Raw genomic sequence first — 21,767 nt, 5'->3', positions numbered from 1 at the left:
CTGAAGTCGCTTTAGCATTTTACAAGTGCAGATTTATTATCTCCGCAGTTAGTGAATAGCCTTCTTGGCCTCCTCCTTGGCTCGGAGCTTTTCCATCTTGGCGATTCGGTTGTTCGTTCGCTGAGACATGATCTGTCCGCCCCAGGTCTTTCGGATCATATCAGCTCGCTCCATGTAGTTGGTGTTGACGGACTCAACAATCTTGGCGAGAGCATTCTTGTCCTCAGCATTGACATCGGTGAGAGCGACGCAAGAAGCGGTCTTGAGGCCAACAAGTCGACCAAGTCGAGCTTTTCCCTTGAACGGAGTAAATATATGGATTTGTAAATCTAAACCACCTTGACGATACAGTACTGGACGCCCATCTTTCGGCAGAGGGTAGGGAGGAAGAGGACGATTTCGAGGGGATCGACATCGTGAGCAATAACGACGAGCGAAGCCTTCTTCTTCTCAACGGCGGTAACAACTCGGTTAACACCAACAGAGAGGACATTGGTTCGCTTGAAGGCGGGCTCGTCAGCCTTACCGGCGGCCCTAGAAACGAAATCATGATTTTGGTAACTTTGAATTCTTCGTACTTGGCCTCAGCTCGAGCCAAGAGTCGAGCTTTCTTTTCGCCCTTGCTCTCTGGTCGATACTTCTCAGCAAGCTTGAAGAAAGCAGTGGCAGTTTGGCGGTCGAGGGTCTGGCTAAACTGGTTGACCATTGGTGGGACCTTGAGTCGCTTCTGGAGGACAGCCCGCTGTCGCTGAAGTCGAACGTATTTGGGCCACTTGACGAAGCGGGTCAGATCTCGCTTGGGCTGGACAGTTCCGCCGATGCCGAAGTTCTTTGGTCGCTTCTCGGAAAGGGGGTTCTCCACCTTCTTGGTCTTCTGCTTCTTGACCAAAGAAGGGGCAGCGGCGACGCGCTTAGCTTTGGAAGCCTTCGATCCTTTCGCCTGAATTAAAAATATAGCCTTCTATCCGACCGTAACATCATACAACAACATCAGCTACGAATACAAAAAGATAACTCTGAGAATATCCCCTAGCAACTCAAATCATAACCACGAGAAAACTCACCATTGCTGCTTAGAAAATTATCGAATCCAAATTTCTAAAAAAGACTGTAACTCACTGAACTATCTAATAGAATAAATAGCACAGCAGCCATACGGCTCGTACAAGTCATATGCATTTCCCCGAGGAAACGATTGGGGATTTGCTTAAAATTACTCTTTTTTTTCTCTTTCATCCCTTGCGTGAGGGTCACCTGATGCGTGTGTGCAAATAGATCTGGAGATTTTGCCATGCAAAGTTGGAGTGATAAGACCTGGATTAGTAAGTTGCGCGCCGTTCAAAATTCTCGAAAGAATCTTTGGCATATTGATAAAAATTCTCTCTCTTGCCTAGAACATTTTAAAAATGCGAAAAGTGTTCTTGGAATATTTGCGGTTGTGAGAGCTTTATTATTACAGATTTCCTTTTGTATTAGGAGTTCGAAGTCTACGTTTGCGTTGCGAGATTTCGGTTCGCCTCCAATCGTATTCAGATGGATTCCAAGGTTTTCGGTAGATTTCGAATTGCTCTTTTCGCGCTCTTCTGGATTCCATATCGTCAAGTTTCATTAAACGTTCATTTTCCGTGAGATCCGAATCGACTAAGCTCTCGTTCTTGATTGCTTCCTAAAACGATAAAAAATGGGCGACAGGCGAATATGTTGATAGAACCTTCATTTTGGACGGCATTTCGACAAGTTTGTAACTTCTTACTTCAATTGCAACGCCAGGCGGAACTTGCGACTCAATATAATAAAGTAGAATTTCCCTTGTACTTTCTGTCAAATATTGAAGATGAACAACCTAAGAATAAATGCTGGTTAAGAGCTCTGAAAAAGTTCATCGCACCTTTTTGTAAGTACGCGATTCATACTCGATTTTGTGCTTTCCATAGATAAAAGGAGACTTGTTCACTAGCCATTTATCGCCGTGGCAAAGTGGTACCGTAAAGCCAGCGAAATCGACATCTTTCAGGGCTTGATTTTTGCTTGCAGAATTTCGAAATTCAATTAGCCACGATTCCAATTAGAATTTGTTTCATTCGATTAATACGAGCCCTTTCCTAACTCATTAGCGACCATTTTAATAAACTCGCCATAAGAATCAAGAATCCGATCCGAATGAGCGGGTAAAAACTGGGTTCGCTAATTGTTCAAATAACTGACATCAAGGAAGAGACAAATGATCAAAACTTCAAGTTGTAGTTTTGCGAAGAAAGGGAAAATGAAAGTTTTAAAACCCGAAATCGACGGGAAAATCCCTCGGGAAATCAAATATAACTCCTCGTTTTTTCAATTTTTTGCGAACCCGAATCAAGCATGATATCAACTCCGCGGTACAGCGTCTCGTCCTCCTCCGTCATTTTGATTTCGTCTTGTGAGAACGCGCTGAAAGTGATAAGGCGATTATTTACGTTTCGTTTATTTCATTATTCGTTCACTCGCATATTTCTTCCGTTGTAAATTGGCAGAGCATTTTGATTCCCACAAACTGTTGCATACAGATGCTTGATTATTGATATGCGTTAGGAAGTGCGCTGGCGTTGACCTTGAATTCTCCCCCGAGAGCTGCTGAATCGTCAAAACTCAGTAGTAGCGTGGTCAACTCTGGCTCGTAGCGCCGGGGCGCTCAGCCGGGGGCCGCGATCCATTCAAAATACTCATTCTCGCAATGAGTGGTAAAAATCAAAATAGAAGCGTAGTTGCGCATATTGCCTTTTTGCATTATCCCCACTGTATTATTGCGCCTGTATCGATCCCCGTTTTTTGGCGCGGGGAGGAGTCTGAAGCGACACCCCTTCGGGCCCGAATACCCTTTTTTACTTTTTTTAAACTGGCTAATCTAGCCCGCTTCGACCCCCTTTTTCGCTCCGGGCTTGGACTGGTCAAGTAGCGTTCTGTATCTTTCGAAAAATGCGGCCTGAAAATAGCGCATTCAACAAACGCCAATACTGGCTCTAGTAACAAGAAATAGAAGCGATGATTCATTAATTCATCATCAATTAAACAATCCAAAATTGTAAATTTAATTTTTAAATAATTGATTAGCTATTATTAATTTAAGTTAGCAAAAAAACATTCTGTAACAAAGTCCATTTTTTCTCTCGAGGTTCTCGATTCCGTTCTGACTCTCTTTCTTTCTCTCGAAGTTAACCGGTAAAAAGTTTATGCGTGGGCGGGCGAATGGACCGAGGTTGAGCTAGGGTAGAATTGTCCCGACCGAACGAAGCTGTTCCGGTCGCAGATATTTCGACCCTCACTCAACTAAACCCGGTTAAATTTCAAAATCACCATCTCAGAGCTGTATTTGTTTTCGCGTTTCTCTAGACAACAAAAAGAAAAATAGTACAACACTGGTGCAAATCAGACTTGAATTCACTCGAAAATGCGGAAATGAGATTTTTTCAAAATCTTGATTTCTTTATTTTCGAGTGCGTCTGGTGGCTGTGTGTGAGCCGATCTGCTCACCGAGTGTACTCTGAGTTTGCTAGGAAATGTGTCGCTAATATTGGCGACGGGCCTCCAAGCGGCGCGTGATTGGACGCTCCCCGAGTGGGTGGCAAGAGCGCTCCCTCGGAGAATCGAGCTCCAAATCGGCGACGCTTTTCCTACCGAGACGGGGATGACTTGGTTCGCTCCGCCCAAACAAAAATCTTTTTAATAATAAATTAACATCGCTCTTTCCCCAATAAAAATAAACTCTTTGACCAGTAGAACTTGCCTCCTCCAACACCACTGACTCATAACAGTCTTTCAGAAAATTATTTTCAATAAAAATCATTTTAAAAATTTTAAAAATTCTCTTCGATAATCAAATTAATTCATGTCAAAATTAACTCATTTTTCATTAAAAATCTAGTTATTTCCTGGAAACCAACAAGTTAGGTTTCTTCATGAAAATGAACTTATTATAGTGAATAGAATGGATACGTAAAGAAATGATAAGGCAAAAAGAATAAGCTTTGAGATCGTATTTTTGAGGAAATGAAATGGAACTTTTGAGTCTCCAAAAACTTCTTTTGAAAACATTTTTTTGCGAACTTCGAAATTGATGTTTAAAATTAAACCTTGGCTGCTTTAATTTTAACGAAAAAAGGCAATAAAAAGTTTCGTCAATTGAAATCACAATTTATCTTTTTTATGGTACGTCGATAAGAATGAAGACAGTGCATTGTAAAGTCATATTGATAAGAACTTCAAAGGTAGACTTGCGCGGGAAATGGGAATTTACCGTTACGCCGTTCTGATTTACTGGTTCGGTTGAGTGCCCTTGCTAGGATTTCTCAGCCTTTTTTCGGCGAGCGTTTCCCTAGTGCGATGAGCAGATGGTGGTTCGATCATGCTAGGATTTCGGCGCGGATTTTAGCTGCCGATTTCCTAGCTGCCGATTGAGGTCAGCGCACCCGCTGCGCCTCTTTCAACCCGATTTCAACCCCCTTGCCTATCGATGTTTTCGATCTAACAAACAAAAACAACAAATTTCATACTTCAACTTCAACCTGTTCGACCAGTTTCTCAAGTACACTCAATATTTAAATTTTAAATCTATACTTTTATTTCATAAGAACTCAAAGTCCGAAGCCCGACGTATTTCATATCAGTGGAAATTATATAACCCAGAAACAAAGACGCTGAGTTGATAAGAATATGACGGTGGTATTTTGATTTTACGTCGGCTGTTTTGACGAGTCAAAATTGTTGTTTCCCACTAGAAGGATAGACAGTCTATCTGGCAGACAAGACCCAGAAAGAAGATCCCTATTCCATTTGAACTTTGCTCAGGCCTGTGGAAATCATGGAAGAAAATATACGAGTGCATTACTGTTGCAAGGGTTTACCTCTTTCGCTGAGCAAGGGATACGAGTTGCTCTTCTCGGGAAACAGCTGGGCTACATTGAAATGTTCTTGCGCTGGCAAAGTTCTTGCTCAAACGATGTGCCTTCACTCGGGGCAAACTGCGAGTCCGAAACATTTTGTCTTAAATTTCGCTGTTTTAGAAAATTCTTTCTTTCGAACTTCGAATTACAGAAAGTCGGTTACATAAAGTGCCTTCTCAAATGGTATCCCACCAGTAAAATAATTAATGCCAGTAATCATTTCAAAGTAAGCAAGGGATGATTTATCAATCCGCGATTCAATAAACCCTGAGAAAGTTTACCACGGTGCCATAAATAAGGTCTTGTTTAGCTTTGGCACGCATCGCTGCAGAATATTGGAGAGCTACTACTTGGCGCGCCGAGCAGAACGCAATATTTCCGTTGTTTAGGAGTGCTCTGGACCTGCAGCACAAGTTGCGGCGTTTCAAAGGGAATCATTGAATCGCCCGCACCTGCTTTTTTATTCTGATATTCCTTCGCTGCGAGAAAATCAAGGAAAATAAACGTTTTTGGATTTTGCACGATCGGTTGGTTTATTGGTGAGATTGGCACGATTTGAACCCATAAAGCAGTATCCAATAATTGCGGCGAGAGCGCGAGGAAGGGTCAAGGGAGGTCTTCCGTTTGAAACTAGAAAATATAGAGGTCTGTTGATTTCCTTCAAAGGCGTCCTTGCTCCTCCCATCGCGCGCGTTTTCGATAATTACAGAGGGCAATCATCAAATATGCCGTTACCGTTTCGCTTAGTCCATATATAAATATATGATATCCTGATACAGAATTTGTGCACAATAATACAGTATAATCGAAGTAGAATTAACAAATGTGTTTTTATAAAGAAAATAAATAAGAAAAAGAAATCTGCCGAGGTAATTGTTGAATAAAGTGCAATTTACAAAGGAGTTACTTGTAGATAGTTAGAAAGAAAAAACTCTTATAAATTCCAAAAAGCGAGAGAGAGAAGGAGAGCAACGCAAAGGGTTCATTCGGGCTCGGAAATCAAGGAGGACTCGCACGGGAAGTCGGGAGAAGCTATTGAGATAGAAGATATACTATTAGATTATATTAAGAAATATACAATATTATATAATGTACATAATAGACTCCTCAAAATTACTTTGAAAGTTGGAATCTCCAAGAAGGGAGTAAAATTTCTATTTTGGCGTTTTACGAAAAGCGGGAGATAAATTGCGATTTCCCGCCGCGCAAAAACAGCGGATTTTCTGTTTTAGAAGTGAGAAGATTTCACGCTTCGCCAGTCACATGACCTAAACCGTTTGCCACATGATCTGTGAGTACTTTAGAATAAAATCGGTAATCGAGTATTTCCAATCTTTTCGAGCCAGAATGGAAACACAAAGTGTTCAAAACTTAAAGTCTTTATTAAATCAATAATGAAGCTGCGCAATAAAGGGAAATATATACTGTGAGTAAAAAAAAAGAAGAAACAAAATAGTAACATTTGTGAAATTTTTATTTCGGCGTTTATAAGAGTTCTACCTGACAAATAAAGTCGTTGTAAATAGTTAAAGTTGGTTCGATATTCCTGAATTTGAACTTAAAATGTGAAGGTTGAACTCTTTTAATTTCTGCTATACGAAAGAGCTGATTGAAACTGGTTTAAATGGTGTGTAGTTCGTTAAATGGCAGGAAGTAATAGAAAACACGAAATTCTACAGAATTCTGGACCTCACAAGGAACACAAAATCAAATCGCACTCTCTTTGGAATCGAAGAGCGTTTTTTTCATTTTGAGCATTTTTGAAATCAAGGAGGAGAAATTATTTTTACCCTCGGCGTGCCGAAATGGAAGTCATCTCGGTGGGAATGTACGCCTTATAATTTTGAAAGTTTAGAAGGAGAAAATACACTTTACTTTTTATTTAATAGCTGATAAGAACAAATAACTGGCAGTTATGGATGGTCACTTTAAGTGGTCACCAAATATAATAAGAGTGGCTATCTTTTCTTGGTCGGATTCATTCGCTTACGTTTTCGAGGTTCACCGGGAGAAAAGTGACGAACTCGCTGTTTCTTGATGTCATCAAGGATCGCTCTCATCTAAAAAATAGCGATTCAAATCAAATGGCCTTTTTAAAGATGACTGTACCGTTGTGCCTTCCGGAGTGGCCGCAACTTCGAGAGGAATAGAAGAGAGAGATTCGTCTGGAGAAGGCAAACTCATTTGAGTTACCGTCTCGTGATTAGGATGAAAGGCACGATCCGTCAGAATGCGACCGCCACGACCGAGTCGCCGGCGGCAGAAACCTAACGTCCGGTGGTGTGTTGATAAGAGTCGATAGCCTTCATGGGGTTCGCCGTCTGAAAGTATTTTCGTTCGTGCACCACGGCATTAATTCTTTACCTTTGCTTTCCAAGCTCTTACTATCCCTTTCCTCCAAATAGAAGGCGCCAGGCTTAGCATTTTCGTGTTTGAAATCGAATTTGGAGTTAAAGGCGGGGTGACGCACTTCGGAGAATTTGGACGATTCTCCACCAGGTTTCTTCTTTTTGGGCTTGTATTTTTCGGTATACTTTTCCCTGGCACCCTTGCTAGGCAGTTCAGATTTTGCGCTTGTGTGTGCAATGCCCGGCGAGGAATCGTGAGTTGAGTACGCTTCGGAGTTGTTTTTGCTACTCGACTTCACCTTGATTTATTTAAAACTATTCAAGACTAACGAGTTACCTGGAATCCGTTGACTTTCTCGGGAACAATTTCCGGCTCCTGTGATCTTATGTACTCGTTAATGGTTTCATTGTTCCAATCACAAGAAGCAATCCGCTTATTTAGAATTGCGCACTCCTTGTCAACCAGTTCCGCTTTTTTGCGTTCTCGGTCTTTCATCAGAGCACACATGTTCAGCAAAGTCATTAGGTCCCGGCGTAGCTTCACCATTCGAGTGTATGACTAAATTTGTAGTAGGCAAACAGGAATCTCTTGTCGCAACTTACAATTTGGTCTCGTTGTTTGTTCCTACGCGTTTGTATTCTGTCGAGCCTCTTCCTGAAGCACAAGTAGGACTCGTTTGAATCAGGTTCCATCACAGGCTTTTCTCTCATAAGACGTAATTGTAGAGGGCCGTCGGATCTGCTGCGTTTCTAAAAAAATTGTTGATACAAGCTCTAAGATGGGAGCTAACCTTGACCCAGAATTGATGAACTGCTTCAGCATGGTCAGAATACTCGCCAATAATCCCTCTGCCCCAACTCCACTCTTTACAAAATGGAGGCAGTGGCCCTTGATGCTGCTCGCATTCTTCCAGCTGATCAATCATGTTTTCGAGCTCCTTGGGTTCAAGCTTTGGGTTTTCGAGAGATTTACAGAAGGCCTCATCTTCTTCGTCTAAACTGTACAGCGGCGGATTTTCTTCAAATATTCTCATTTCCTAAGAGACCGTTAGAAATTGAAATTGCGATAGAGAATTCTAGCGGTAACAATTCAACGATTAAGCGTACTTGTATGACGTAGCCTTGCTTCCATTTTCTCGTCATGAATCGAACATCTGAGTAAATATCCCTGTAATACTCTACTTTCGTTGGCTCGGGAGTAGGTATAAACTTTTTGCCACCGGACAACTATTAGACTCGTTAGTGTCTGCATCTAGCGAGAGGATATGATACCGTTTCCGTTGCAATGGCGCGTTGCAAGTGATGCTCCGTCTCTTCCTCAGCTTCCATGCCTGATGCCATAGTCGGCATGGCACGGTCGCCCTGAACGACTAAAGAGACCTGTTAGAATGGAAATAGATACAAAAGACTTACAATCTGTCTTTTGGTGCAGCTCATCTCTGCCATAGACTTCTAGTGGGCGACCGGGATCGAGATTACGAGCGCGGAATGTATGTCTACTAGACACGTGGGCCATCCGCGCCCGCGGAGTCAGAGTGACCAATACCGCTTGGTCAAGGCGGTCTTTTTAGGGGAAAAATCGCGTACTTCCGATTTCGAAACTTATCTAAACGGATGTATGAGGCCATTGTCTTTTGAAGAGATGAAGTGTAGAATGTTGAAGTAATTCAGGGGCTTTCAGAAGTATTTACAGAAGGAATAAGGTCAATGTTAATAAAAATACTAGAATTAAACTAAATAAGAGAGCAGATTATACATACGAAGGTCAGTAAAACGACGAAGTATCGCTTTTCTTCGTAGAAATGAACGTTTTCCATATTTTTGGCAGTAGATTTAATTTCTTTCAGTGCATCGGCGAGGGGAACTACTTTTTTATCACGAATTTTAATCATCTCTTGTGTCTTCGTTTCTGCGAATCGAGCTGTTGTATTTTCTTCCCGAAGTTCGGTGAAAATTGCAGCGCGCTCGGAGCCAAAGAAGTCGACGACTTTAGCTGTCTTCTGCCTGTTGGGCTTGAGCAAGTCGAACTTGTTTACCGGGGTTGAAATACACAAGCTTGGAGGGCAGACTCGTTTCATTGTGCTTAGGAGCTCTTCTGAGTCTGGCTCGATCTTTTCGAGGAACTCTAGAAGATGGTAAGTGAACCGGTCGACCATATAGACGCCAAGGTCGTGATCCACATGGTGCGATAGAGAATCTTCACCAACTTTCGAAGACGCGAAACCAACGAATCCTTCTGTGTATGTAGAACGAATCATCGACTCTCCTTGGCAGGTATCTGGAGATCAGAATTAAAGCAAACTCGACTGCCTAGATCAGTACCGATAATGAAAAGAAGCTCATTGAAACGTTCTTTCTGCTTCATTTGCTCGAATGCATCAGACAGCTCCTTTGCAGATATTTCTTCGTCGTCTTGAAACTTGAGAAAGTTCTCCCCACCATGGCCGGTTAAATAGAACAAGACGTTCGATTTGGAGTTTGTGCTCAGTCGTCTACTTCGGGGAGTATCTAAACAACTCTTGTTGATTTATTTTTGGAAAGAAAACAGCTGTAACAGCCAGGCGTTGTCACTTGCAGGTGCACACATGCTTTACCTTCGTCTTGTCTTCCAGTGAGGAGTCGCACTAGATTTTCCACAGTGACCTCTTCTCCTCTAAAGTCCACTTCGACATCTTTTCCGTAGAGATCAATGAGTTTGTTCTTGTGATTGTAGACTGCACCAATTTCAGCGTTGCGACCATTGCACGCCATATCGTCAGCGAGGAAGAGCATGATCTGCGAATCTACATTCCAAGTAAAAATGGCATAAAACATGAATAAAAATGTACCAGGTATTCCGAGCTGCTTCACGGATCGGTAAACTGCCAGCGTGTTTGCGATGTGGCGGTAGTTGAACCAGTACCTTGAGTAAATGTTGCGCATGTTTCTGTCACTCGCTGCAAGCTTACCTTGACGCGCAGACAAGTACCGCCCAATTATTTGTGTGGCTAGATTGAGAAAAGTGGCCTTGAATTTGAGAGTCAATATACTCAGTGTGTGCGACCGCGATTTGCAGCGTTAACAATAATGATAGCCTCATTCTACAAAACGAAATTATACTCGCTGATTATTTAAGAAATGATATTCATTATTATTGGAACAGAAGATTGGTTAACAGTGAATGTTTTTCGTGTGTTTACAGGTCAATTGAAAACGACGATCCGCAAGAACAGTTTTGATCGGCCAGGGGATTATCCGCAACAACAAACGCTTTTTTGATAAGCTCCATTTTGTAGTCGATCGTCGCACCATCCATGAATTCTATCGAGTCCACATCAGTCACTACTTTCTGCTCGTCCTTTGTGAATACAAGGTCGTTTTCTGGATCGATGGGTTCGGTAGTCAGCTCGAATTCGTAGGAGTAACCGGAGCAGCCGCCGCCACCAACGGACACGCGAAGATATTCACCGGGTTCCGTACACACTGTTGCTGGGTTTGTCACAAATGCAACTAAACTGCATCTAAACGGCACTTTCTCGTTCTCAAATCCCTCCTTGGGCGAGGCGGGACGAAGCAGCTTCCGTGATATGGAGTTTTTGAGAAAGACGAATGCAAGTTTGAAGAAGACGAGTCTGACGAAGCATTCTAAACTCCCTTTCGTTAGACGCAGTTGCGGCTCTCGCGGATTTACTTTGATGTATGTACATATTTCGACACGGGCAGTTTTTGATTGATTTGGGGAAACTAGAACGTGTAGATAATTGGACGTATTGAACTTAGGCGGATTTGCTGTTTTGATTTGCGAGGTTTTGTTCTTGTCTCGCGTGCGCCTTTTGCATCCTTTCGTTGCGAATACGATGCCTTCTGTTCCAAGCCAGCAAAATCTTATCGAGGGTAAAAAAATGGAGAAATCCAGTGAGCATCACCTGATCATCAATTTCTTTGGCGTTCTTTTTCATCGCGATCGCTTCCCGGAAGTGAGGGTCCAAGAGAAGCTCGAGAAAACGAAGGCAGGTCGGGTATCTTATCAGCTTTGCATATTTTGGATCTTTCCAATACTATTATTTTCAAGTCATTGACATTCATCGATAGATTGACGTACCTCCAAATACCTCAGATAATTAAGAAACTCTGTCTTTTTTAGATATCCTTCTTGTGCAAGGAAATTGATATAGTTCGGGTTTGCAAGGCACTGGACGAACTCCAGTTCAGCAATGAATCTATTTCGCTAGAATGACTATTAGACACTGCTTAGAATACGTAAAGTTACCTCTTGGTCCTGGGCATGATTCATTTGCTGCTGTTGAACCATATTCTGCTGCCCTGGCATAGGCGTTGAACCCATCTGCGAATGAGGCGGATTTTGTTGGGGTCCACCCATTTGAGATGGATTTTGCATTTGATTCATTGGATTCATCATTTGTGCCTAAAACCTTTGATGGCTAAATAGTTTTGGTATTTTGAATTACCGGTGGCTGGTTCATCATCGCTTGGTTCATCGGATTGAAATGTGACTGCCCTTGATTGTGGTTCATCATTTGTCCCATTCCCATACCGTGAGCTCCCATTTGATTCATCATTCCTCCCATCTAGTATTTATGTTCATTCCTATCTGACAGGCGACTCATGTATCAAGCGAGAAAGTGAATTGTACCTGCTGCGGATGCCCCTGATGCTGTGGGTGTCCCATTTGGCCCATTGGTCCCATCATGCCAGGATGGCCCATTTGCTGTCCCATGCTTCCCATCATCTGATTACCCATCATTCTACCCTGGTTATGAGGGTTCCCCATCCCATGTCCCATTCCGTTCATTCCCATACCGCCAGACATACTAAACGAAAACGACGTTAACATCATAAACATTTTTAGAGCATTGAACTTGTAATGATATTAAATTATTCTAGATGTTGCAGCAGGACAGAATTTCTTCTAAAATATTTTGTATCGTTTTCTGATTTCACCGTTTCACATTTTCATTCACTTCTTATTCCAATAGCAGAGTAACATCTGGTTGTTTTATCACTGGAGTAGTGATAGCCAATCTTCTAAGTCTTCCACCAGTGCGACAGAACTCGTTGATCCAGGTGTTGTCTTTTCCAGAGGGGCAACGCGCCAAGAAATCTTCGAGTTTCTGGTCACTCTCTCGGACTTTCGACATCACCGTCAAACATGTTTCAAATGCAGACTAAAATTCAATTCAACAAATTGATATGCTAGTGCTCTAACCTTTATTTGCAAGTCGAGACTCTTGCAACCGACAACGACATATTGACAGAGACTTGTGTTTGCTTCTTCCATCGGCTTCTGTGTCCATGCTAACGCATTTCCTAATGTTTGCTGCGCTTCTGTTGGTCCTGCAACCATCAACTCTTTCAAAACTTTATGCAGGAAGCCAGGGTACGATTCGCTATCAAAGTGCTTGACAGCATATGCAGCTGTCAACGCAACCGCTTGCGCGTTCTCTTTTGCTACCTTCACGTTTGCTAAAAACAGTATGTCACTAGAAAGATAAACAAAATCTGATGCTACCAATCAGTAGTTGGCCGATGTCTTCTTTCGCTAGAAGCATTGTTGGGTTCAGCTTCATGACAACAGAAAGCGCTTCGAGTTGTCCAACACAATCAACATCAAGCAAGTCGTCGAGGGCTTCAACTTCAGGATCTTCATGACCTGCAACGCAAGCACCCAACACACCAGCCGAGCAAAGTCGCGATTTCTCATCCTCTGAAATAATTTGTGAGATTTTTTTATTCTGAAAGAAAATGTATTTACCAAGTCGAATGTTTTCCTCCATAAGTTCGATAATTTCATTTCGTAGCTCAGTTGTGACTTTCTTTCCAGCAGATTCGACAACGAGACGCAGTGCGTGACAGTAAGTAGTGTAGAATTCTGGATCGGAGCACTTTTCGATGGCGTTTTTGAGCTCGGTCGTGAGTGGAATCACTTTCGTACTATGCACTGCCAATTTGCCGAGGGCTTCCGCGCCGGAAAACCGAATCTCGCGGGACTCGTCATGCATCGCCTAGAATATGTGTTGCTTAATTGGGCATATCCTTGCCAAATAGCGGAAACCCAAAACGCTGTTCTTTTAAAACGAAAAGCCCCCGAGTAAAGTAAAGCACTCAACCTTGACAAATGTTGTTTGCAGCTGCGGAAGGAAGGCCTTGAGTCCAAGTCCACAGCGGCTCAGGAGTAGATTAAGGCATGCTATGAGTGGCACTTTCACTTGCCATCCGTATCGATCTCCAAGTACTCGAATGAGTGGTCCAGTGATACCAATGATGGAAGGTTTTATCGCGGCTGGAGGACACATCGAAATCACGTCTTGCATGCACTGGGCACACTGTTCTTTGACCTCAGGGCCGCCGTTGAGAATGCACTCCTTGAAAAGAGGAACGAGACAGTTGATTCCCTTCTTAGGAAGACCGAAGCCGGGGAGATGGCCTTCTGAGTCAAGTTCTTTTTTGATGAAAGAGATTGCTTGTCTCAGCGACGCCAGATGATTTTGTAACTCCTCTGCGTCCATTCTTTTAACAACGAATTGCAGAGAATCCCAAGCAAGCTCCAACGTAGGGGATTCAGGAGCATCAGTCATAAGCCTTAAAATAAATTATCGCGAGCACAATTAATAAGATCATACTGGAGCATATCCCTGAACATAGCACCGTAATAATCACAGTAGTCGGCTTCAGTACGCGTGACGAACTCTTTTGTGAGCAACGCTGCAGCGGTTCGTCGACCTGCGTCTTCATCTTTCGTTGCATCGAGGATCTCGCTGAGAATGAGTGAGGCACCGTAGTCGTCCGAAACTTCATCGATAATGATGGTACATTCTTTGAGCTTCTCTTCAGAGCAATCTTCATCGGCAAGAGCTCCAATTAATGCCTCCATAACCTGATCAACGTATCGACTCAAATGCTCGCCGGAAGCAGCAGCAAGAGAGGAAAGAGTTGCACAGTTAACAGGAGGTTCTGTGAGTTTTGGAAGAACAGCAGGAAGAACAGAGCGTCCCTTCGAAACGAGTACTTTTCTAAGACCATCGAGGGCGTACGCTCGCTCGTTTCTCTGAGAGTCGAGCAAACCAACCAGGTGAGGGATAATTTCTTCAACTGCCTATAATTTTATTCTTATAGTATTAAAAGTTATAGAAAACAAACCTGAGAGCCAAGCTTATTATGAAGAACATCGAAGGTACAGGCTGCTTCCTGTCGAACGTTCTCGTTAGAATCAGAAAGAGCACGTTTAATAGTAGGACCAACATCTGCCGCCATAACTGCAACCATATCTTTGCTAGCAGCGGATATGACTTCAGAGAGACCGATGCAAACGCCTTGTCGCTGCTCGTCAGTGCCAGTTTTGAGGCCTCTGTTGAGGATCGGCATGAGTTTAGGAAGGATGCGTTCTCCAAGTTTCTTCGCCAAGTCACCGAGAGTTCTCGACGCGATCGAACGGTTATCCTCGTGCTCGGAGGCCAAGTTCTTGAGAATAAGCTCGATGAGGATCGGAAGCACCTCGCGGATAGTTCGGGCGGTGTTGTTGATGAGCAACTTCCAGACATGGAGGGCAGATGATCGAACGTTGAGAGCAATGTCGTTTCTTAACAAAATTTGAATACAGATATTTCATCAAATTTTCAAATATTTTTTAGGATGAAATGCTAACCTGCACATGTAGAGACCAGCCATAACACGATTGTAAACGTCTTCTCCGAGCTTGTTGATGATCGCTTTCTGAGTTTCCACACTTCCCAAGCTTTCGTCTCCGCCAGACTCTGATGACATCTTTCCAGAAATACCAGTGATGTGGAACAAGAGATCTCCAAGCAATTGTACGGAGCTACGAATTTGATTATATACAATTACATGAAGGAGTAGATACCTGAATCGAATACGCCAGTTTTCATCCAAGAGTCCACTTTCGAGCTCAGGAAGAAGGAGTTTGATGGCACTGTCGGCAAACAATTGGATAATCTTCTTGCCAGCCTTCAAAGCGGTATCTCGAAGATATTCTTGTTCGTCCGCCAAGTTTACCAAGAGAGCTATTTTTCAATGATAATATGCTATTTTCACTTTTCGTTACCTGGAATAATCTTGGAAATATACTCGGAGAATTGTTGACGGAAGACAACTGGGAAGTAAATGAAAGCCATACAATAACCGTCTCGGATAGTTGGAGCTAATCTGGTGTCGGAGGCCATCTTGATCATCTTCGGAATAAGCTCGTCGAGTTCCTCCACGCCCTGGGCGAACATGACTTCCGCAAGACCTTGAGCACCGCCAGATCTATCAACCGCGCTTGAGTCTGATGTAAGAAGACCATTAAGCCACTCGTGGAGTCCATCTGTAACTGATCCATCGCTGGAGATAGCGACGACGTTTCCGATTGCTTTTGCTGCAGTGGCTCTTACGTCTGGCACAGGATCGGTAAGCGTTCCCTTCAAACCGGGCATGATTGATCCCAAATAGGGTTGAAGATCGGACTCAGTACACAAGTTGGCGTTCTTTGCACACATGCCCGAGATAATCTGCGCGGAAAGTTTGCGCGTTTCCGCCGAGCGCTCGTTGAACGCTCTTTGCACAATGGGCATAATCAGGGCAAGCGAGGCCGCATCAATATGATGGACAAATCGTGTCTTGTTGAGTTCGACCAGAGCGGGCGCGATTTTCTGCGCCGGGCTGGCCAATCCTTCTAGCAAGAAGTTGCTCAGCGCCTTGATCTCGGGGTTTTGAATTACATCGCCGACCTGTGCGAGAGCTTCGCGACCCGCCTTTGATACCTTAGGATGCGAGTCAGCCAACACCTCGATCAGGTAGGGCACGATCTGTGGGAGACATTTTGACAATTGCTTTGGTGCACAGTGGCTCATCATACCGAGGAGATCAACGCCACCGACTTTTGTTCGCCAAGTATCGTTTTCAAGCGCTTTCAAAAGAGCTGGGAGAACGAGCTTGACTCCGTGTGCACTCAATGATTTCATCACATTAATAGCCGCTTCTTCTGCTGCTTCTCGTACACACTTGACATTGTCACCGAATGATTCAAGCAGTTCAGGCAGCACTTTGCCGATAAAAGGTTCAAATAGACGGCCGAGGGAATAGCAAAGGGAACTAAAACACAAGAGAGCACCTTCGCGTTTGATTACAGATTTCTTGTCTTGAACAGCGGCGAGAAGTCTCTTCAGGATATCGTACTTTTTCAATGATAAGATGCCAAGACCCTTAACCATACCAGCCAAACCAGCAGCACCTCCTCGTCGCTCGCCATAGTTGTTTGATTCTAGTGCCAAAGAGAGAAGCCCGTTGATGACATTCTTTGCGTCCGATTTGATAGCAGGAACAAGGCCTGGAAGACAATTTGCAACGGCTTTCTGAACCATTTCTGATGGCACGCTAAGTGCAGCAATAAGTTTTCCGATGATAGGTTTCACTCGAGGATCAGTAACTGGCAGATGCGAGGCTAATCGTCCAAGGAGAACAACGACTGATTGTCGAGCACCATCAGCATCACCCTGGCTCTTTCCACCTTCGAGATATTTGTCAAAAAGCGTCAAAATGTCCTTCATCAGAGTCATTCCGTGTGTATCGACAGCTGCGACTCCTACGTTGAGCATTTCCGCGGCGACGTCGACATTCGAATCATTAAGTGCATCTGGTACAAGGAGAAGGAAAAGCTCCATGGCTTTGTCGCTAGTAATTCCACTAGCGATCATTTTCATACCGGCTCCGAGACCGTATCGTCGCACAGATCGATCTTCCCGGTTTTTGAGAAGTCTTCCAACTTCATCATACTTTGGCCCTGCTTCCTCGAACTCGAATTTAAACGCATCCATCAACAATGACAATGCTTCGTTGCACGATTCTTGGCAAACTTCTTCTGGCAATGCAAAATCTTCTGCTTCTTCCGAAATGGGAACGGTTCTGAGGAGCTCAGCAAGAGCTTTGGAGGCTTGAATTTCAAGATGATAAATTCCACTCGAGCAATCGTCGCAGAGGCGCTTGAGAGAGTCCTCTGGTGGGAATAAATCGAGATCTCCCATTGTTTGGTCTGCTAGGATCTTGAGTGACATCTCTGTTGAGTGCCTCGAGGAGTAGACGCGATGGGAAAGGTAATCTTCCAACTTGGAGCTCTCTTCATCTTTGCCGTGCTCGGGCATGAGTTGTTGGAGAGCGGTGAGACAAGCAGATCGACAAGACACAGATTCAGAAGCAAAGCCATCAACTAGAGGTACAGCAGTGTCGAGCGAGTTCATTTCTCGTAACCGAAGCGAACCAGCGAGATGCACGACAAGTTCAGAAGCTTCGAAAGTGGAAGCATGAGATGATGTGGACATGTGATTGACTAAAGCCGTGAGAGTTTGAATTGCTTGCAGTTTTGGCAATCTTTCGAACGAATTTTTGAGAACTGTGATTGCTTTATCACCGTCTTTTGAGAGACATCTATTGGCGAATTCAGAAACGCAGCCAGCAAAGCACTCAGAAAGATTTCTAGCATCTTCTTCCGGAGAAAGGTCAAGATTTCTTGAAAGAGCATCTGACAGTTTTTCTTCTTTCCAATTGCTTGTCACATTTTCAGAAGAAGCTAAACGCGCACAGATCACAACAATAGAGTGGCAATAACTTGGGGCAGCACAGTCGCGACCACAAAGCTCAACAAGTCGCGAAATCATAGACAGAGCATCAGACGAGCAGATATCGTAGCCAACCATTCGGAAGAGCTTGGAAGACAATTCGGGGACAAATTTAGTGAAGCTGGGCTTCAGCTTACGCCCATGTTGACAAATAATCGCATCGAGAACGCGAGTACAGTTAATAAACGTCCGCACCCGGGATGAGTACTCTGTGCGTACTTCAGATTCAAAGGCTAACTGTTTCGTCTTGGCTTCCAGCTGTGCTTTGTTCAGTTTGACAGTTCCTCGTTTGAGCTCTAATTTGCGTTTTTGCTCGAGCGCCCACTTCTCTTCTTCATAATTTTTCGAGTTCTTATCAATTTTCTCCTCCTTCGCTTTAATCACAGATGTATCGTAAAGCTCTCCCTCAGGTGTCAAGGAAATGTTAATTTGCTCGAGCGTTATCTCCTTCCATTCTCCGGGCGCGTTGAGCACTCCTGAGAGTATTTTTTCGAGAACAAGGGCCGTGAATTTCTCCGAAACGCCAGCCAAGATTCCAATTTTTTTGTAAAAGCTATCGTCATGGTCTTCGTCTAAGGCAAGATTGGTGAATTGCGCGATGAGTATATCCTCTAGACTTGGCAGTTGCTTGAACACAGTGGCCGTCCAATGCTTGATTGACATGGCACTGTAAGTCGCCCAAGTGATAAGGTCCTTAGCGATTTCCGTAGCGTTATTTTTCTGAGCAAGTTTGACGATGATTTTCGCCATCACTGCGGATTTTGAAAAGAGTTCAAGATCATCGTGTTTGTAGTTTGGACTTGCGAGCTCGTTGACAAAAGCCTTCGAGATGCCGGCGAATTTCGTTCCATCTGTCATTTCATCGAGACACTTTTTCAAAGTAGCCGACCATCTTCCGTAAAGAACTTGCTTGACTAAGACGGATAGAAGCGCAACTCTGATAGTTTCATCGCCAGGCGTCGAAGACCCGAAATAATTCACTACAAAAATCGAGAAGAGCTCGAGCGCTGCTGGATTCGACGCGATGTTCTTCAAAATCTTTGCTGTGGCAATCTTCTCCAATTTACTCTTGATCAAGTCCGGGAACTCTGCAAATCCACCGAATCGGTAAAGGCCTTCCATGACGAGCAATGCGGCCGATCCGCCAGCAGGATTTTTTTCTATATTGTCTAGTGATGTCGTTAGTACTTTTTGAGCGGCGCCTTCGAAGAGGGAGACATTGTCCGACGAAATTTGGTGGTAGAGACCTCGAAGGTACACATTCAAACCAGCTCCTGTGCCTTTCGTTTGTTTCGTTGCAGCCTCTAGAATCGTCTTCAAATAGAGTTCAAAACTTACTACATTAATAGAAGTATTCTTCTCCGTAAGACAATGTTCTTTCGATTATTATAGAACCCTTTCCTTGTGGACGTTTTCATTCTTCGTCTTCTCCGATAAGACTGCGAGAGAATTGCCGACAACAACAAGCGTTTCATCAGTAATTTCTTTTTCCGCCGATAGAACCAGATTTGTAATCGCAGAAACTCTCGTGTCTTCCGTCGCATTCACAAAATAGCCAAATAGTTTGAGAATTTCCACTTTTTGTCCGTTGCTCGTTATTTTGCCTTCTTTGCCATTCCAGACTTTTCGAATGTGCTCAACCACTTTCGCGGGAGCGCTAGAACTGCGTTCATAAATCCTTTGCAATGCAACAGCCGAGTTTTTGACATTTTCAACGTCCATTCCAACCAAACACTTTAGCAGCGGCTCTTGGAGATCCGCCGCCAGTTCTGAGAAATCGTTTTTGAAGCCCATCACGATCGCATGAATTCTAGGGCAGCAGACTTCCGGCGATCGGAGCATCATTTTCTTCATCGTTGGCACGAGCTCCTTCACATCTTCAACTTCTAAAACGGTAGAAATGTACTGTAGCTTTTGCAAGTCTCCCCGAGTCGATTTTGCCTTCTCCTGGAAAATATCGTTCACGCTTTTTAGCACACTGGACTTGAGTTCTTTCAGCTGTTCAGTTTTGTAAATCCAAGCATGGAGCACGACCGCGCTAGAATCTTCTACGACAGCTTCTTTTATCGCCTTGATTGCCAGAAGCTCCCGCACTCGGCTGTCAAAAAAGTCTACTTTTGAATACGTCGCCGAGCAAGTTGCCAATTTAGATCCAATGGCAACAGCCTTCTTCGCTACTTCTGGTGATAAGAACGAGCCGCATGCGCTGCACAACTCCGTAAGTACTTTAATCCAGACCAGCGACTCCAAACAGGACATTCGGCTGTTCGCCGTGCTCAACAGTGATTTTGCCTTCTTTTCAACAGCAAGGAAGAGGCCTCCAACGACGAACTTGCGACTGGCCTCGTCAGCCGTCGTCACGGCGTACTTGATCGCCTCCAACACTGCCCTTCGCAAAGCAGGAGGGCTGGCATTGTGCAACGGCTCGACGATAAGCTGCACCGTCGCCAGTTTCTGCTTCGAGTCCGCTTTCTTTACTAAGTCTGCCGCTTCATGAACTGCCTGGACACGATCTTCTAAGGGATGCGTTTTGAGAATCCGCTGTTCGACTTCGATGAACAACTTTTCGAAGCTCTTCTCGCCTTCTTTCGGGCCTTCCGCATCCATTACAATTTCCTAAAATCAGAAGACTTTCACCAAATGCAATTTTATTCAGTTTTATATATCATTTTGCGAAGAAACAATGGTTCGCGTTCAATATGCATTATAATGTTTCATTTCAGAATACTAAAATATTTTTGTCGAATAAACGATTGAAAAGGATTTTGATGAAGAATGGAAATAACAAAATGTTAAAAATGATTTTTTTTTTCAGATAAACATCTCGCAGTGATATGCGCTCAGTTTCTCGGCTAAGCAAAGATCAATCGTAGCGATTCTAGCGCTTTTTCTTCCGCCGTAATTGGGAAGAGCGGAGTTCTTCCATCAAAGTGCTCGGACGCGGGACGAGGGCGCGTGCTGATTGGTCCGCCGCGATCTGGGATGACTCAATTTCTTCTTATTGAATTCTCTTCTCCCACAGCCTAACCCTAACCCAACCTCATTCAAAACTAGCCAACCAGAGAACAAGAAGAGCTCACCAACGTCAACTGAGTACTTAAGGACTTACCCATCTATAATTATTTGTTGTTTTTATTTACTCATACCAAACATTTTTTCAACGCATCATTTTCCCAAGCTTCTACTCATATTTATAAAAAAATATTTCGAGGAGCATAACAGAAACGTAGTTACAGTACAGTAACAGTCGAACTCGTTGGCGAAAGTTAGCGCTGGCCGTCTTAAATTATCCAAATTTAGCGATGACGAGCAAAGAGCTTCGAACTTCCTAAAACTCGAAAGGGTTGAACTAGACTAGTTATGTCAGAAGCAAGCCCAGAGCCTCGGGAAAACATGGTCCGCCTTTTTCGGTCCTTGGAGATGTGCATTTGACATCAATGCAAAATCAATAATCGGAGAGCCGAAAAATAACACGCTCCTCTCTCCCTGCTCAAAAAAAGGCAGAGAAGGCTGTTTACATCAGTGGGCTAATTGGAGTCGCACAATCACTCACTCGCAGTATCGAGCACTCCCTTCATTGCCCATCTGGCCTCATCATTTTGATTAATACAGCGCCTGTCCCCCCTTTTTTGTTGTCTAATAACGCGCTGCAGAGAGACATACAGAGAGAGGGAGAGGGAAGCAAAGAGAGCATTTTTCTCATTTCGCGCGTTGTCTTTTGTGATTCCTTTAGTTTTTGTATTTTTGAAATGCGTTGACGACGTGCTGTACATCTCGCTTTTTTATCACATCCGCGGTCTTATCACGTCGTAATCATCTCACTAGTTTTATCATTGCCTACTTTGTTTGGCTCTCAAATTGATTACGAAATGTCTGATTGCTGGACACAAACAGTA

The 21,767-nt window shown here is 43.7% G+C and overlaps 7 protein-coding genes across 11 annotated transcripts; all 7 read right to left on the bottom strand.

Moving 5' to 3' along the window:
* Positions 1–21: 21 nt before the first annotated feature.
* Positions 22–1,195, bottom strand: LOC145707692 (large ribosomal subunit protein eL8-like). The gene is made up of 4 exons (XM_081785252.1): positions 1,065–1,195; positions 579–940; positions 339–534; positions 22–297 (listed from the first exon to the last, which is right to left on the bottom strand). The coding sequence occupies exons 1-4, from the start codon at positions 1,065–1,067 to the stop codon at positions 49–51; spliced, it is 810 nt and encodes a 269-aa protein (XP_081641378.1). The 5' UTR covers positions 1,068–1,195; the 3' UTR covers positions 22–48.
* Positions 1,196–1,435: 240 nt separating this feature from the next.
* Positions 1,436–5,013, bottom strand: LOC145710309 (small ribosomal subunit protein uS10m-like). The gene is made up of 6 exons (XM_081788046.1): positions 4,878–5,013; positions 2,354–2,427; positions 2,105–2,168; positions 1,889–2,009; positions 1,712–1,843; positions 1,436–1,666 (listed from the first exon to the last, which is right to left on the bottom strand). The coding sequence occupies exons 1-6, from the start codon at positions 5,009–5,011 to the stop codon at positions 1,454–1,456; spliced, it is 738 nt and encodes a 245-aa protein (XP_081644172.1). The 5' UTR covers positions 5,012–5,013; the 3' UTR covers positions 1,436–1,453.
* Positions 5,014–6,317: 1,304 nt separating this feature from the next.
* On the bottom strand, positions 6,318–8,869 carry LOC145707554 (enhancer of polycomb homolog 1-like). 2 transcript variants are annotated; one of them, XM_081785100.1, is made up of 9 exons: positions 8,678–8,869; positions 8,537–8,634; positions 8,372–8,491; positions 8,056–8,301; positions 7,868–8,014; positions 7,602–7,823; positions 7,281–7,563; positions 7,026–7,237; positions 6,318–6,976 (listed from the first exon to the last, which is right to left on the bottom strand). In XM_081785100.1, exons 1-9 carry the CDS (start codon positions 8,778–8,780, stop codon positions 6,875–6,877), a joined length of 1,533 nt encoding a protein of 510 aa, XP_081641226.1. In that variant the 5' UTR covers positions 8,781–8,869; the 3' UTR covers positions 6,318–6,874. The 2 variants fall into 2 exon arrangements, with proteins under 2 accessions (XP_081641226.1, XP_081641227.1); XM_081785101.1 differs by having other exon boundaries at positions 7,281–7,557.
* Positions 8,870–8,902: 33 nt separating this feature from the next.
* On the bottom strand, positions 8,903–10,367 carry LOC145710305 (GPI-anchor transamidase-like). Its single transcript, XM_081788041.1, has 5 exons — positions 10,213–10,367; positions 10,093–10,166; positions 9,859–10,047; positions 9,587–9,772; positions 8,903–9,542 (listed from the first exon to the last, which is right to left on the bottom strand). The coding sequence occupies exons 1-5, from the start codon at positions 10,341–10,343 to the stop codon at positions 8,998–9,000; spliced, it is 1,125 nt and encodes a 374-aa protein (XP_081644167.1). The 5' UTR covers positions 10,344–10,367; the 3' UTR covers positions 8,903–8,997.
* Positions 10,368–10,370: 3 nt separating this feature from the next.
* On the bottom strand, positions 10,371–11,073 carry LOC145710314 (iron-sulfur cluster assembly 2 homolog, mitochondrial-like). 4 transcript variants are annotated; one of them, XM_081788053.1, is made up of 3 exons: positions 10,935–11,073; positions 10,807–10,888; positions 10,371–10,736 (listed from the first exon to the last, which is right to left on the bottom strand). In XM_081788053.1, the coding sequence occupies exons 2-3, from the start codon at positions 10,885–10,887 to the stop codon at positions 10,440–10,442; spliced, it is 378 nt and encodes a 125-aa protein (XP_081644179.1). In that variant the 5' UTR covers position 10,888; positions 10,935–11,073; the 3' UTR covers positions 10,371–10,439. The 4 variants fall into 4 exon arrangements, with proteins under 4 accessions (XP_081644179.1, XP_081644180.1, XP_081644177.1 ...); XM_081788054.1 differs by having other exon boundaries at positions 10,807–10,897; positions 10,935–11,040; XM_081788051.1 differs by having other exon boundaries at positions 10,371–10,888.
* LOC145710308 (uncharacterized) lies at positions 10,987–12,077 on the bottom strand. The gene is made up of 6 exons (XM_081788045.1): positions 11,898–12,077; positions 11,713–11,832; positions 11,514–11,669; positions 11,346–11,471; positions 11,170–11,301; positions 10,987–11,127 (listed from the first exon to the last, which is right to left on the bottom strand). The coding sequence occupies exons 1-6, from the start codon at positions 12,072–12,074 to the stop codon at positions 11,020–11,022; spliced, it is 819 nt and encodes a 272-aa protein (XP_081644171.1). The 5' UTR covers positions 12,075–12,077; the 3' UTR covers positions 10,987–11,019.
* A 38-nt stretch (positions 12,078–12,115) lies between these two features.
* Positions 12,116–20,478, bottom strand: LOC145707227 (stalled ribosome sensor GCN1-like). The gene is made up of 11 exons (XM_081784718.1): positions 19,267–20,478; positions 15,324–19,185; positions 15,123–15,282; positions 14,907–15,080; positions 14,402–14,840; positions 13,885–14,357; positions 13,372–13,843; positions 13,017–13,266; positions 12,774–12,968; positions 12,471–12,727; positions 12,116–12,429 (listed from the first exon to the last, which is right to left on the bottom strand). Exons 1-11 carry the CDS (start codon positions 20,476–20,478, stop codon positions 12,229–12,231), a joined length of 7,695 nt encoding a protein of 2,564 aa, XP_081640844.1. The 3' UTR covers positions 12,116–12,228.
* Between the last annotated feature and the right edge of the window lie 1,289 nt (positions 20,479–21,767).

The sequence above is a fragment of the Oikopleura dioica genome, chromosome XSR (assembly GCF_907165135.1).
Source record: "Oikopleura dioica chromosome XSR, OKI2018_I68_1.0, whole genome shotgun sequence".
Classification (NCBI taxonomy): domain Eukaryota; kingdom Metazoa; phylum Chordata; class Appendicularia; order Copelata; family Oikopleuridae; genus Oikopleura; species Oikopleura dioica.
The sequence above is the reverse complement of the archived record's forward strand: the minus strand, read 5'-3'. Positions and strand labels throughout refer to the sequence as shown.

Coding starts and splice junctions, on each gene's coding strand:
- LOC145707692 (XM_081785252.1), bottom strand. Junction 535..578: donor TTGGCTCGAGCTGAGGCCAA/GTACGAAGAATT, acceptor TTTCGTTTCTAG/GGCCGCCGGTAAGGCTGACG. Junction 298..338: donor TCCAGTACTGTATCGTCAAG/GTGGTTTAGATT, acceptor ACTCCGTTCAAG/GGAAAAGCTCGACTTGGTCG.
- LOC145710309 (XM_081788046.1), bottom strand. CDS start 5,011: ATGTTTCGGACTCGCAGTTTGCCCCGAGTGAAGGCACATCGTTTGAGC. Junction 2,428..4,877: donor TCCCTTGCTCAGCGAAAGAG/GTAAACCCTTGC, acceptor TATCACTTTCAG/CGCGTTCTCACAAGACGAAA. Junction 2,169..2,353: donor CGGAGTTGATATCATGCTTG/ATTCGGGTTCGC, acceptor CCCAGTTTTTAC/CCGCTCATTCGGATCGGATT.
- LOC145707554 (XM_081785100.1), bottom strand. CDS start 8,780: ATGGCCCACGTGTCTAGTAGACATACATTCCGCGCTCGTAATCTCGAT. Junction 8,635..8,677: donor GCTGCACCAAAAGACAGATT/GTAAGTCTTTTG, acceptor AGGTCTCTTTAG/TCGTTCAGGGCGACCGTGCC. Junction 6,977..7,025: donor CCACTCCGGAAGGCACAACG/GTACAGTCATCT, acceptor GCTATTTTTTAG/ATGAGAGCGATCCTTGATGA.
- LOC145710305 (XM_081788041.1), bottom strand. CDS start 10,343: ATGAGGCTATCATTATTGTTAACGCTGCAAATCGCGGTCGCACACACT. Junction 10,167..10,212: donor GTACTTGTCTGCGCGTCAAG/GTAAGCTTGCAG, acceptor CATTTACTCAAG/GTACTGGTTCAACTACCGCC. Junction 9,543..9,586: donor TGAGCTTCTTTTCATTATCG/GTACTGATCTAG, acceptor TCTGATCTCCAG/ATACCTGCCAAGGAGAGTCG.
- LOC145710308 (XM_081788045.1), bottom strand. CDS start 12,074: ATGTCTGGCGGTATGGGAATGAACGGAATGGGACATGGGATGGGGAAC. Junction 11,670..11,712: donor CGATGATGAACCAGCCACCG/GTAATTCAAAAT, acceptor CAAAGGTTTTAG/GCACAAATGATGAATCCAAT. Junction 11,472..11,513: donor ATCATGCCCAGGACCAAGAG/GTAACTTTACGT, acceptor TAGTCATTCTAG/CGAAATAGATTCATTGCTGA.
- LOC145707227 (XM_081784718.1), bottom strand. CDS start 20,478: ATGGATGCGGAAGGCCCGAAAGAAGGCGAGAAGAGCTTCGAAAAGTTG. Junction 19,186..19,266: donor AAAACGTCCACAAGGAAAGG/GTTCTATAATAA, acceptor CTCTATTTGAAG/ACGATTCTAGAGGCTGCAAC. Junction 12,728..12,773: donor CATCGGCCAACTACTGATTG/GTAGCATCAGAT, acceptor TACTGTTTTTAG/CAAACGTGAAGGTAGCAAAA.